At 38.5% G+C, this 14,826-nt stretch overlaps 2 protein-coding genes across 5 annotated transcripts in view; both read left to right on the top strand.

Moving 5' to 3' along the window:
• The first annotated feature begins 1,109 nt into the window (after window positions 1-1,109).
• Window positions 1,110-2,661, top strand: LOC149034110 (E3 ubiquitin-protein ligase TRIM33-like). Its single transcript, XM_089193986.1, has 2 exons — window positions 1,110-1,243; window positions 1,682-2,661. The coding sequence occupies exon 2, from the start codon at window positions 1,766-1,768 to the stop codon at window positions 2,522-2,524; it is 759 nt and encodes a 252-aa protein (XP_089050112.1). The 5' UTR covers window positions 1,110-1,243; window positions 1,682-1,765; the 3' UTR covers window positions 2,525-2,661.
• Window positions 2,662-5,151: 2,490 nt separating this feature from the next.
• LOC149034111 (uncharacterized) overlaps window positions 5,152-14,826 on the top strand; it is a 9,760-nt gene continuing 85 nt past the window's right edge. The window contains exons 1-2 of one of the 4 annotated variants that reach the window (XM_089194006.1): window positions 5,152-5,292; window positions 14,013-14,826. The exon at window positions 14,013-14,826 is cut by the window's right edge and continues 85 nt beyond it. In XM_089194006.1, the coding sequence (XP_089050132.1) occupies window positions 14,036-14,826 (791 nt within the window). In that variant the 5' untranslated portion in view covers window positions 5,152-5,292; window positions 14,013-14,035. Of the gene's footprint in view, window positions 5,429-6,474; window positions 6,922-14,012 lie in introns of those variants that run through there. The other 3 variants (XM_089194004.1, XM_089194003.1, XM_089194005.1) reach the window with 3 other exon arrangements.

Raw genomic sequence — 14,826 nt, forward strand, 5'->3', positions numbered from 1 at the left:
GTAATCCAACCATGAGGTTGGATTACGAGCTTATGATCACCCCACTCCCCCTGAAAACCATGTGACCCCCCCCCCCCGAAAATTCTTTGACATCCCTCGAGCGAAGATGGCTGATTCGTTCCTAAATGCAATTGGAGAATGGTACCCCTCCCACAAACATACTCGGGAACACTGCATTCCTTTTCACTGATAAGAGTCACTGAATGACATCAAGGGCCCTTTTCTGGATCTCCTTGATTCCTCATGGCCAAATTTCCTTTTTCTTTTACTCTGGATTGGACAACTTGGAGCAACACAGGGTCATTTGAGACAACAACGGGGTACTGTGACTAACACTAACTTTAGTAACAAAGTGCAATAAACCTGAATACTTCACCACTGTCATGGTGGAACTTTAAAAAGACACAACGTACAATCGCGGATCGACGACAGAATTTTCGACACATTGACCTTCTCAACCCCTTTTATTTCAATTTTATCTCTTTTGCCTTTGTTAATTTAACTATTCCCCTCGCGCGTCAAGAGTTTAATTTTCGACCATTTTTCGGTATATTGAAAGAAATTAACTAATTTTTTTACTTTTCCGTGTGGTATATACAATTTTTCACTTAAGTGTTGTTGAAGGTGGTGGATATTTACCTCCACTTCGGTGTATAGTTGTTAATTACCTTCTTTGTACTATACGCGTCAAATGGCCACCTTAACTTGAGCGTACATCTTTTTGAGTAAAGCTCAAAACAGAATGGTAAATGCTTGTGTTCGAAAAGTTTTGAGTTTTCCTTTTTTGTTTCCTTTAACAGATTTCCACGAAAGTCTCAATTTTCTTGAGCATAATTTATTCTGAGACAGAGGGTTTTTCATATGTTTTCCTCAGACATTTTGCGAGGGAAATTGGCGCATAAGCGTCACAGATTAATCTTCTCGCGTATACCCTGCGCTTGACCGCCGTGTTGTACACAGCTGGCCAAAACTGTGATCCACTGACGCATGCTTGACGCTTGACTACCGCGTTACTTGCCAGCACCACTTGATTCATTGCAGTAGAAAGTTCACGAAAATAGGGACGACGGAATTTACTTAGGGGGTGACGGTGAAGCAATTACAGGAGATTGGGGCTAAGGTAAACCGATGCGAGAAGTTCGGAAAATCCAAATTCATTTTCACTAAGACTATGGAGTGTCCGCGTTTTATTGTGAGAATTTTTAGCGCTCACATGAACAACACGCCTAAAGTGACGTTAGAGGTAAATATATGTGGCGAGGTCATCTTTGTTTTGCATTCTTATGTCTTTTGATATTAGTTAGAATCGCTAGTATTCGTTCGATATCCAGCAGGATTTTATCAAGGAAGTTATGTAATGTTTTTCGGCACTTGTTTGTCACTCACAGTTTCGAGGTCACTCAATTTACTCATAATAGAAGTGGCTTCTCCTGTTTAAGATAACTCCGTTGTAAGACCTTAAATCGAATACACTTGGGTTGCAAAGAATTGCGTTTTACTGGCTTTTCGATATCATCAGTGTGTTCATGTATCAGCACGGTGCCTTAGGGCTTGCATACTTGGGAGTCAGCACGCATATTAAGTATTCTGTATGGTTCGATACGATAGCAACGTACAGTGATTGGTTGCCACAAAGAAAATTTTTATCACAACAGATAATAGATTCCAATATAACTCTTAGGCAAAAAGGAAGCACAAGGCTTCATGCTGAATTTCGAGACTCTACCTCGCCTCTTCACCTCCCGTCTTACTTGATACTGAAGACATGGATATTAAAACATTGCTAGATAATCTTCGAGAAGAAGTGTCTTGTCCAGTGTGTACTAACATCTACACGGAACCAAAACACCTTCCATGTCTTCACAGTTTCTGTCTGCTATGCTTGAAACAGTGGCACAGATCAAGCCACAGCCATGAGACGATAAGATGCCCGAAATGTCAAGTCGTTAGCAGAGTGCCTGAAAGTGGCGATCTGAGAGATCTTCTGACCAGTTTTTATCTAAACGGTTTGATCGATGTGCTGGCCATAAAAGAGTGCGAAAGTAGCCGGGTGCGATGTGAAAATTGCGAAAAGAGGAGCTGTGAAAGTTCTTACTGTTTCCAATGTTGCGTATTTTGGTGTGAGGAATGTGTCATTGGACATAACATTATGAAGAGCAACAAAGATCATCGTGTCATGGCGCTAAAAGAATTTCAATACAAAGACTTCGAGGATGTGTTAAAACGCCCGTTGTACTGCTTGAAGCCGCGACATGAGAAAGAAGAACTGAAATACTTTTGCAATAAATGCGAATCGCCTGTTTGTCAAACCTGCGCCACGATGAGTCATAGTGGTCACACTCTAGAGCACATCGAAGAAAAAGCTGAAAGACAAAAGATTGAAACTAAATCATTTCTTGACGTCCAAAGACGCAACCTGCAAAAAAAGATGAACTCTCTCAGTCAACTTGATGAATACTACGCTCAGCTGGTAAGACAACGCGATGATATAAATCCGGTCTCCAAATGCAATAGCTATTCTTAGTACTGGGCGAATTGTTGTTGTTGATCAAAGTAACCACCGCTTACAAATGTTTGAGTAACCTGGTAGAGACATTTTGCTTTGTTTTTGCTTTACTGCGATCTGTGATTGGTCCAGAAAACTCGCGCCATCATCTCAACCAATCAGATGCAAAACTAAAACCAATCCAGCTTGGTCAACGCGTTTTCCCGCCATCATCTCGCGCCATCATCTCAACCAATCAAATGCAAAACTTAAACCAATCCCAACTTGGTCAACGCGTTTTCCCGCGCTTCAAGCAAGTTGCTAGTTTTTATTTTGAGTTCTCATTGATTGATGATGATGTCAACCTTTGTTCTGATGCGCAGTTGTTATTACTTTGGTTTTAGTTTTTCTACACTAAATTATCAACTTCTCGAATTCGCTTCAGGTAAAAATTATTTTGCCTTTTTGGGCAAAGATTATTTTTATTAAGTTTATGTTTGTCTATGATTCAATTTGGGGTAATACTTTACCTTGGTATGTGATTTTTTTGTCACAAATATTCTGAACTAAAAGGAAACAATTGTATGGTTACTGCAAGTGCTGTTTAGAAAAATTTTTTCATTCATTAATCAGTCATAGGAATGATGGTTTTTACTTGAAACGCGATGAAAAGTACTTAATTTTTAACTTTTGTGCGTGAGATTATGGAAAAGAACATCTATTTAGCTCTAAAAGTTTCGGTATCACTTTAGCATAAGTTTTAGGGGGAAGTCTGTTGAGTCGAAGTAATTAATTGAATAGGAATAAATTAATCACATAGTTCTCACAATTAGATTACCTGAAAACAATTGATGAAGCCGCCCAAGACACGTGGTTGACACTTTGCTGTTTTCCTTCGCAACCGTTCTCTGAAATGTCACGCAACACTCCTCCTGAAAAAGGAATAGGACTTGCGTGACATCCCACAAAACAGCTGCAAAAGACAGCTTATTTGTCTTTGCATCCGAATGGCTTACAATAACTGGCTTAAGACTTTTCAGGCAGTCTTAGAACACTGTGAGGAAATATCTACAACACGCAGTTGAAAAATCGCTTCAGATCTGAACATAAAATAAGTTTGTCTGTAATAAGACAATAATATTATTTGTGGAGAGGAACGTAAGCGTTTTTCCCGAACTTTGTATTCAATATATCTAAACGAATCTCCATCCGTAAGTGGGGAAATTCTAGGAACTAGTCAAACATGTCGAATGTAGTCTGCATTTGCAATTACTACAGACTTCATGCTTATTTTTTTAATAGGGGTATAATATTTTTTCTAGGAAACGAATTGATTGAATTTGTATGATCTGAATAAAGAAAATCTGTTACTAAACTTGCCTGATTCTTGAAGTATTCAAGTATTATCATAATGTTCATTATTATTGCTATCATTATCATCATCATCATCATCATCATCATCATCATCATCATCATCATCATTATCATTAACATTATTGTAATCAATTCTAATTTTTACCATTATTTTTTTATTGTCATCATCATTCATTGTTACTATCACGATTATATTTCAATTTTATCATTCATTTAACTTAAAAGCGTTTCTGGTTGGTGTATTCATCGAAAAGAAAGTCATCTGCAACACAACTGTGTTACTCACATTTTCATGAGGTTTTCATGGAGATTTCCTCAAATAAGCGTGGCTAAGTATTTTCCTAAAAAACATTCAAATATTTGACTCCCAATCCGAAATCGAATCCGAAATCGAGTGTGAAATTGAATGAAGATGAAACAACTTTGTAATAACGTAACGTTATTATAACGTAAGCAGAGACGAAAATCCTCAAAGAGTAAACGAAATGGACAGTCCGAATTTTGAAGGTTAGTTAGATTAGGCGAACGCAGCTAACACTCGTATACTGATATTATGTTTTTTTTTATTTAAATCAAACTGCGATATCGCGCCCAATTGTGTAAACAAGTGTACTAAATAGCCCCTAAATCAAAAGAGTACCACTTTTATAATAGTAAAGAATTTCTTAACAGATGGTTACACTAAACAGTTACAAAAATTATAGATTTGTGGGCCTCAAAATAAACGTTATCGTTCAACATGAATATATAGCGTTCAACTGAACCCTAACTGGCTGGAGGGCTTCAACCTGGGGCCTGGGAGAAAGGTCTGCTCCCTAGTCACCAGGCCATGGTCCCACCGCCTTCACTCAAAGAAAAAGTCAAATGAATCTTTTTACTTATTGAAAACAGCTTAAAATTTTGTGAAATTATAGGTTGAGGTCACACTTACGTTATTTATTAGGAAGATCCGGTAGAGGGTTCAGCCTTTACGAAACACTATTACCGTTTCAGACGAAGGGCGAACGCTCGAAACGTCAGCTTCAAAAATTCTTGATGATGGCTAATTTAAATTATCAACTCAGTTGTTAAAACAAAATTAGGTGTAATTGTTGCTCTTTAAATAAGTAACCATGGTCATGTTTGCTTGAACAGGAACAAAAAACAAAATACTTTTCTTTAGAAAGAGATTCCATAGCTATGTCCATACTAACAAATCTTATACTTTTATAACATGAACTTCGATCTTGTCGACCGTGATTACACGTGAAACCCCAGTGATTGTTAAAAACCAGTGGGCTTTTCCGTGTTCTGATCACTCTCCAAATGCTCCCAAAATAGGTTACGTGCGAAATTTTTCTTGTGTTTATTAGTTTGATTAGCATGAGAATAACAAAGGAAATCGTTTTCATGTCAAAGGCGTAATGTGCACTTACCCTCGTTTTCAAACAAAGGTCAGTTTATGCTCTACTCTAAAAGGAAGCGTATTACAATTCGCCCTACGTTAGCAAGGATCGATCACGTTTTAACTGCCCTGTGGAATCCTAAAATTCTTAGCTGTGAAACTCCTCTATTTCCTTCAACAGTAAGGTTGGTTACAATAAGAATTTCCAAGGGAGACTTTCTTAATCCTTCTGTTTATTAATATTATTATTATTTTATCTAATGGCGCTCTAATTTGATTGACTCCTAATCGGACATACGCGGCAATATATAAATATAACAAGTGATTATTGTCAAAGATGAGTCTTTTGAGTTAGCTTAGAAAAATTTAAATTGCATGTTAAAGCGAACGATTATATGCAATTCAAAATAGCTGTTCACGTTGTAAATCATTGTACAACATCGTTGTGCCACGTAAAGAGAGGGAGTTTGAAAGCTATACCTTTGTCAACTGTTTTGGAAGGTTTAAGGTTTGGTATTTCAATTCATCCGTGATACCGAGGGTCCTGATCATGCTTAAACCAAGTTTGTGAAAATACTTGTAAAACGAAAGAGGAAATTGAATGATTTAACGTATATAGTGTGCCTTCCTGTAATCTTCAGCAAATCTATATTATAGTACTTTACATAGCTTTATTTTCCATTCATGTCACCTTTGTTAGCGCCGCTAGGATAGGATCATGAAATCTGACAGTCAAGCGCATAACTTAAACTTTTCTATAAAAACTTCAGCTTTTCTCTTCACTGGACCTTGTCCTCTTTATTCTTTAGGCTTCGATTTTTCGTTGGTCGTTCCTACTCAAAACCTTAAGTTAATATACGAATTGTCAAAGGAATATGTTCCTATCTCAAGAAAAATATATCATGAGGAGGCTTAACTTTCTAATTCCATTCAAAATATGAAAGATAGTGATCTAATGCCTGACTTCGGCGCTTGCACTCAAGATACAATTCTCTCGTAGAAATTGACTAGCGGAAGTCCTACATTTTTAAAAACTTGTAACGGGTACCAATGTAACCTTGCTTTAGGTTTTTTTTTTTTTTTTTTTTGAGTGGTTTCTTGTGCATATTGCAAAATAGTAAATATTATTTATAATACGTGACGACGTTGAAGGGGTTGAGTTGGTAAACATGGACATTTCCTGTCTCAGTTGATTGACGATGACGTAGTTTTACATGAGGAGCTTTGGCCCGGAAAAAAATTCGCAGCATGCACTCTACGGAGGCGCTATATTTCTGTCATCAGTGTAGAGAATTATATCAACGTTTGCGGTCGGTAGTTGTCTATGCGGTTACTTAAACCTGTTGATTATAAGTTAAAGGTTCACCTGATAATTATTACTGCATCTATGCTCGAATTTCAATTACGAAAACACAAGAAATCTGGCATTGAAATCACTTGGCGCGATCTTATAATGGAGGCCGAAGTCTTCGATCGATCGGCTGAGCTTTTTATAGTTATGGGATCCAATGTCGACCCCAAAAAGTACTGGTACGTGCTAACGAAGAGTTAATGTGAAATCAGGGCGAAAGCTTTTGCAAAGAACGAATTGTTCCGTCGATTCCGCGATGACTACAATACGTTCTCTGCCGCCAGCAGATCTCAAGCGCGCTAACAAAGGGTGTTCGTTCAACGCCAGGTAACCAAACAACATGCATATTATATCTTCAATTGGTCTCTGTGCCGGACTAATTAGACAGGGATTCTATACCCTCTTAGGTAGCATATATCTGAGCGTTATTTTTAATCTCTTCTATACCCTCTTGGGTAGTGTATACCTGAGGGTTATTTTTAATCTCTTCCATACCCTCTTGGGTAGTGTATACCTGAGGTTTATTTTTAATCTCTTCTATACCCTCTTGGGTAGTGTATACCTGAGGGTTACTCTTAATCTGTCCTATACCTTCTTGGGTAGTGTATACCTGAGGGTTATTTTTAATCTCTTCCATACCCTCTTGGGTAGTGTATACCTGAGGGTTATTTTTAATCTCTTCCATACCCTCTTGGGTAGTGTATACCTGAGGGTTTTTTTTAATCTCTTGCATACTCTCTTGGGTAGTGTATACCTGAGGGTTATTCTTAATCTGTCCAATACCCTCTTGGGTTGTGTTTACCTGAGGGTTATTTTTAATCTCTCTATACCCTCTTGGGTAGTGTATACCTGAGGGTTATTTTTAATCTCTTCTATACCCTCTTGGGTAGTGTATACCTGAGGATTAATTTTTAATATCTTCTATACCCTCTTGGGTAGTGTATACCAGAGGGTTATTTTAATCTCTTGCATACCCTCTTGGGTAGTGTATACCTGAGGTTTATTTTTAATCTCTTCTATACCCTCTTGGGTAGTGTATACCTGAGGGTTACTCTTAATCTGTCCTATACCCTCTTGGGTAGTATATACCTGAGGGTTATTTTTAATCTCTTGCATACCCTCTTGGGTAGTGTATACCTGAGGGTTATTCTTAATCTGTCCTATACCCTCTTGGGTAGTGTATACCTGAGGGTTATTTTTAATCTCTTCTATACCCTCTTAGGTAGTGTATACCTGAGGGTTATTTTTAATCTCTTGCATACCCTCTTGGGTAGTGTATACCTGAGGTTTATTTTTAATCTCTTCTATACCCTCTTGGTTAGTGTATACCTGAGGGTTACTCTTAATCTGTCCCATACCCTCTTGGGTAGTGTATACCTGAGGGTTATTTTTAATATCTTGCATACCCTCTTGGGTAGTGTATACCTGAGGGTTATTCTTAATCTGTCCTATACCCTCTTGGGTAGTGTATACCTGAGGGTTATTTTTAATCTCTTCTTTACCCTCTTGGGTAGTGTATACCTAAGGGTTATTTTTAATCTCTTGCATACCCTCTTGGGTAGTGCATGTGTACCTGAGGTTTATTTTAATCTCTTCTATTCCCTCTTGGGTAGTGTATACCTGAGGGTTACTCTTTAATCTATCCTATACCCTCTTGGGTAGTGTTTACCTGAGGGTTCTTTTTAATCTCTTCTATACCCTCCTGGGTAGTGTATACCTGAGGGTTATTCTTAATCTGTCCTATACCCTCTTGGGTAGTGTATACCTGAGGGTTATTTTTAATCTCTTCTATACCCTCTTGGGTAGTGTATACCTGAGGGTTATTTTTAATCTCTTGCATACCCTCTTGGGTAGTGTATACCTGAGGGTTATTTTTAATCTCTTCTATACCCTCTTGGGTAGTGTGTACCTAAGGGTTATTTTTAATCTCTTGCATACCCTCTTGGGTAGTGTATACCTGAGGGTTATTTTTAATCTCTTCTATACCCTCTTGGGTAGTGTATACCTAAGGGTTATTTTTAATCTCTTGCATACCCTCTTGGGTAGTGTATACCTGAGGTTTATTTTTAATCTCTTCTATACCCTCTTGGGTAGTGTATACCTGAGGGTTACTCTTAAACTGTCCTATATGTTCTTGGGTAGTGTATGCCTGAGGGTTATCTTTAATCTCTTGCATACCCTCTTGGGTAGTGTATACCTGAGGGTTATTCTTAATCTGTCCTTTACCCTCTTGGGTAGTGTATACCTGAGGGTTATTTTTTTAATCTATTCTATACCCTCTTAGGTAGTGTATACCTGAGGGTTATTTTTTATCTCTTCTATACCCTCTTGGGTAGTGTATACCTGAGGTTTATTTTTAATCTCTTCTATACCCTCTTGGGTAGTGTATACCTGAGGGTTACTCTTAATCTGTCCCATACCCTCTTGGGTAGTGTATACCTGAGGGTTATTTTTAATCTCTTGCATACCCTCTTGGGTAGTGTATACCTGAGGTTTATTTTTAATCTCTTCTATACCCTCTTGGTTAGTGTATACCTGAGGGTTACTCTTAATCTGTCCCATACCCTCTTGGGTAGTGTATACCTGAGGGTTATTTTTAATATCTTGCATACCCTCTTGGGTAGTGTATACCTGAGGGTTATTCTTAATCTGTCCTATACCCTCTTGGGTAGTGTATACCTGAGGGTTATTTTTAATCTCTTCTTTACCCTCTTGGGTAGTGTATACCTAAGGGTTATTTTTAATCTCTTGCATACCCTCTTGGGTAGTGCATGTATACCTGAGGTTTATTTTAATCTCTTCTATCCCCTCTTGGGTAGTGTATACCTGAGGGTTACTCTTTAATCTATCCTATACCCTCTTGGGTAGTGTTTACCTGAGGGTTCTTTTTAATCTCTTCTATACCCTCCTGGGTAGTGTATACCTGAGGGTTATTCTTAATCTGTCCTATACCCTCTTGGGTAGTGTATACCTGAGGGTTATTTTTAATCTCTTCTATACCCTCTTGGGTAGTGTATACCTGAGGGTTATTTTTAATCTCTTGCATACCCTCTTGGGTAGTGTATACCTGAGGGTTATTTTTAATCTCTTCTATACCCTCTTGGGTAGTGTGTACCTAAGGGTTATTTTTAATCTCTTGCATACCCTCTTGGGTAGTGTATACCTGAGGGTTATTTTTAATCTCTTCTATACCCTCTTGGGTAGTGTATACCTAAGGGTTATTTTTAATCTCTTGCATACCCTCTTGGGTAGTGTATACCTGAGGTTTATTTTTAATCTCTTCTATACCCTCTTGGGTAGTGTATACCTGAGGGTTACTCTTAATCTGTCCTATATGTTCTTGGGTAGTGTATGCCTGAGGGTTATCTTTAATCTCTTGCATACCCTCTTGGGTAGTGTATACCTGAGGGTTATTTTTTTAATCTATTCTATACCCTCTTAGGTAGTGTATACCTGAGGGTTATTTTTAATCTCTTCTATACCCTCTTGGGTAGTGTATACCTGAGGTTTATTTTTAATCTCTTCTATACCCTCTTGGGTAGTGTATACCTGAGGGTTACTCTTAATCTGTCCCATACCCTCTTGGGTAGTGTATACCTGAGGGTTATTTTTAATCTCTTGCATACCCTCTTGGGTAGTGTATACCTGAGGGTTATTCTTAATCTGTCCTATACCCTCTTGGGTAGCGTATACCTGAGGGTTGTTTTTAATCTCTTCTATACCCTCCTGGGTAGTGTATACCTAAGGGTTATTTTTAATCTCTTGCATACCCTCTTGGGTAGTGTATACCTGAGGTTTATTTTTAATCTCTTCTATACCCTCTTGGTTAGCGTATACCTGAGGGTTACTCTTAATCTGTTCTATACCCTCTTGGGTAGTGTATACCTGAGGTTTATTTTTAATCTCTTCTATACCCTCTTGGTTAGCGTATACCTGAGGGTTACTCTTAATCTGTTCTATACCCTCTTGGGTAGTGTATACCTGAGGGTTATTTTTAATCTCTTGCATACCCTCTTGGGTAGTGTATACCTAAGGGTTATTCTTAATCTGTCCTATACCCTCTTGGGTTGTGTATACCTGAGGGTTATTTTTACCTTTTTCTTATCCCTCCTAACTCGGCAGTCGCGTAAGACGATATTCATACGTGTGAATTTGTTTCCGATGACCTAAAATGCAATAACGATGTTTTAGACCAGCTTCTCCCCTGTCATAGTCGATTTTGACAAGACTGATGTCTTCGGAAAAGCTAAAAATGCTGTTCCAAACTGAAACCTTCGCGCAAAAAAAAGGTCATCATAAGAATAATTGCATTGCACCGAAGCTTGTAGACCGAACGGGGAGACCATCTATTGAAAGCGATTTGTATTCTCTGGACTATCTAATTAACACAGTTTCTGGACTTTAAAAGTTAAAAACCATGACCTGTATTAAGAAGGGTTTGTCGGAGTTAACCTTACGTAGGCCTAGGTCTTCGATCATGGAGGTGAAACTGAATCAGCTTTACCGATGCCGCTTTGTAGGCTATTTTTGAGTTTCTTCGTTTTACGTGTTTTAAATTGTTCCTGTGATATGTTTCTGTAACATTTGGTTAGGAATATTCGTGGACCTTGTGTTAACGATTTACTGTTGTCTTCTTTAAGACATTTATTGTTTCTACAGAGAAAATAAGCTTAGCGTACCGCCCTTTAAGTTTTTCCGAATTAGACCCGTTAAGTTTGTACGAGACATTTCTCTGGACTCTTGTTTCTGGAGAATGAGTGAACAAAGTAGAGTTGCATCTTGAAAATGAGTAGAAATGTAATCATCGGAAGTTGCGGTTTTTCCATTCCATTCGAGTGGAGCATAATTACATTTTTTGAAGTGATTATCGGATGTCCTAGAATGTTTAGCGAACACCTCATGCCACCAAGAGGCGTCGAACATTGGCTTGAATTACTTATGCAAATTTGCATTAATTTTTTTTTCCGACGCAAAGCTCGTCATGCAAGAGGTACTTGCAAAAATTTGGTCACTTTTGTATCATGAGATCCATCACACGAAAGGAAAAACCTCATTGTTAAAGTTATCTCACAAGTAATAGAAGTTAATCATCCAATTGAAAAGAGCGGTTGGAAGAAGGATTATTTCATGAGCCGATGACAAAAACAACCGAAGCATACCCACACCCACACGCACGTAGCCAAGTTCATCTTCCCTAGGGGAACGGAAAAAAGATGTTGGCTCGGAAAGTTCTGCCGGCTTTACGATAGGCCCTTAAAATACCCAATGGTTTTCATTTGCGAGGTCGAAAGACGATTTATAAATAAGTACTACTTATAAATACTTTACAAACATTGGTCCCAACCTAGCTAAATCTATACCCAAGGTGAATCCTTCTTTTCGTTCTTATCTTGGTGATAATATCCGTTCCTCCATAAACTTAAAGCCCACCACAACAAGTGAATTGGAAAACATTTGTGACATGTTCGCTTCAAAGAAGGCTCCTGGCTATGACAATATCCCAATGCATGTCATTAAATATTCATTTCACCTTATTTCTGCTCCATTGGCAGATATTATCAATCTATCTCTGCTAAAAGGCATTTTCCCGGACAAACTTAAAATCGCAAAAATTATTCCCATCTTCAAAGCAGAGGATCCTAAATTTTTTGTAAACTACAGACCTATTTCTTTGTTGTCTAATTTTTCCAAATTTTTCATGTACAATCGCTTGGTAGAATTTGCCGAAAAACACGATATACTTTACCGCTGTCAGTTTGGATTTCGGAAAAATCACTCGACATCGCACGCACTAATTCATTTGGTAAATAACATAGCTTCTGCAATCGACCAACACGAAACAACGGTGGGTGTTTTCCTAGATCTTTCCAAAGCATTTGATACTCTCGACCATCATATCTTTTTTGCGAAATTGGAGCACTATGGTATCCGTGACGTGGCTCTGCAGTGGTTCAAAAGCTACTTTTCTTGCCGCCAGCAATTTGCCCAATTCAATCAAGCTTGCTCTCCTATGCAAACCATCAAGTGTGGTGTCCCTCAAGGTTCGATTTTAGGCCCTCTAATGTTCATTCTATACATAAATGACCTCCCTAATGCCTCTGAATTAACAGACCCTCTGCTTTTCGCTGATGACACCAGCATCTTTTATTCTCACTCAAACCCAAATTGCTTAGAATCCGTACCTAATGATGAACTCCAAAATATTGATGTCTGGCTAAAATGCAATAAGCTCTCAGTTAATATAAAGAAAACTAACTACGTAATTTTTAAACCCAGACAGAAGAAATTTAACTCCAGCATTTCTCTCTCCTTTGGAGGTAACCCCCTACAACAATCTAACGTAACTAAATTCCTTGGGGTCTATATTGATGATCATCTCACTTGGAAACACCATATCAGCTATGTATGTAAACAAATCGCTAAATCAATAGGTATTATATTCAGGTCTCGCTTTTTCTTATCCTCTACAACCAAGCTCACTTTGTACTACACCTTAATTTATCCTTATATCGTCTATTGTAACTGTGCCTGGTCGTCCACATACGTATCTAACTTAAATAGAATTTACTACTTGCAAAAGCGAGCTGTGCGGGCTACCACCAACTCAGACTATCGAGCCCATTCCGCTCCTTTATTCTCCTAACTAGGAATTTTAGATATTTTCCAAGTCAATACGTTTGAAATCGCCAAATTCATGTTTTATTATAGAAATAACTTATTGCCTCCATTGCTTCTCAATCTTTTTGTAACGAATAGCCAAATTCACAACTATGGTACCAGAACAGCCAGTAATTATCGAACGCATTTGTGCCGTACAATTCTCAAGCAATTTACAATTCTTTACCAAGGTCCTAAAATTTGGAACTCTCTTCCTGTTTCAGTCACTCGTTCGTCAAACCTTAGTTTTAAGACGAAAATGCAAGAGTTTTTACTTAATTAATCCTTGAATTGGCCTAGCCGCACATTCGCAGCACTTTTTCTTTGCTTTATTTATTAATGTAAGTGAGGTGGCTCTCCCATAAGCCCGGTGGCTTCCTGGGTCTCCTCGCCTTCTAGCAATAACCGCTGTAAATAAAATTTTTTTTTTGTATTATGTAAATAAGGCAAATAAAAATATGATGATGATGACGATGATTGAGTGTCGTAAAACTTAAAACGACCAATCAGAAGGAAGGAAAACAGACGTCTTAAGAATCAATTAGAACTCAAAGTACAACCGAGCAAACTGCTAAAAGCGCGGGAAAACGTGGGCGACCAAGTGATGATTGGTTTTAACAAGCGTCCATCTGATTGGTTGAGAGTGGCGCGAGTTTTTTTAGACAAATTACAGTGCGAATAAAAACAAAACCGATGCAGTTTGATTATTTTCGACACACGAAAATTGCACTAACGCTGTCTTTTTCTCTATTATTATACAGGTCCTCACCTTTTAAGAGTACTAATGAAGATGGAATTTACGGAGCATGAAGAGAACGTTTCACAGTTTTACTCTCGCGTTGCGGACAACAGTCATGATTGGAATGAGGGATTTCTGACATTTGGATTATGGAAGACGAAGTCTGGTGAACCCATACCACGGCCGAAATGCTACAGAGCAATATATGATGAACTTTCGGAGGGCAGCGGGATACAGCCGCACCATGACGTGCTAGATGTTGCTTGTGGGCAGGGAGCAGGCATGCTGCGGGTCAAGTCCCAGTACGGCTGCAATACGCAAGGTCTGGATATCAGTGTTGCAAATGTGGAAATAGCAACGCGTAGACTGCGTGACACCGGAGTCACTGTCACGCGAGGGAGCGGAACGAAGATGCCTTATGGCGAAAATTCCTTTGACTACGTCCTTTGCGTAGAAGGAGGGCCCAATATGAATAGCAGAGAAGATTTTTTTCGAGAGGCCTTCCGAGTTCTTAAGCCTGGAGGAAAATTATTAATGGCTGATATCGTTGTTCTGAAGGCACTTCAAGATTTACGATACCTACAGCAGCTCGTTCTAAAGGCAGCTGCAAAGGCTTGGATTATTCCAAACAGTAACATGTGCTATGGAATCGATGAGTACAAACAAAAGGTGAAGGACGTTGGCTTCAAAATGAGAAGATTTGAATCAATAGGCGACAGAGTGATACCAGGTTATTGTAATTTCAATCTTTCATTGTCAGTTATGCGAGAGCAGGCGAAAATCAGGGGTCCGTTTGTCGGTTACATGGGAGGTCCGATAATTGATATTATCCTTGA

This window comes from Pocillopora damicornis, chromosome 14 (assembly GCF_964200805.1).
Source record: "Pocillopora damicornis chromosome 14, jaPocDami1.2, whole genome shotgun sequence".
In the NCBI taxonomy this organism is placed as follows: domain Eukaryota; kingdom Metazoa; phylum Cnidaria; class Anthozoa; order Scleractinia; family Pocilloporidae; genus Pocillopora; species Pocillopora damicornis.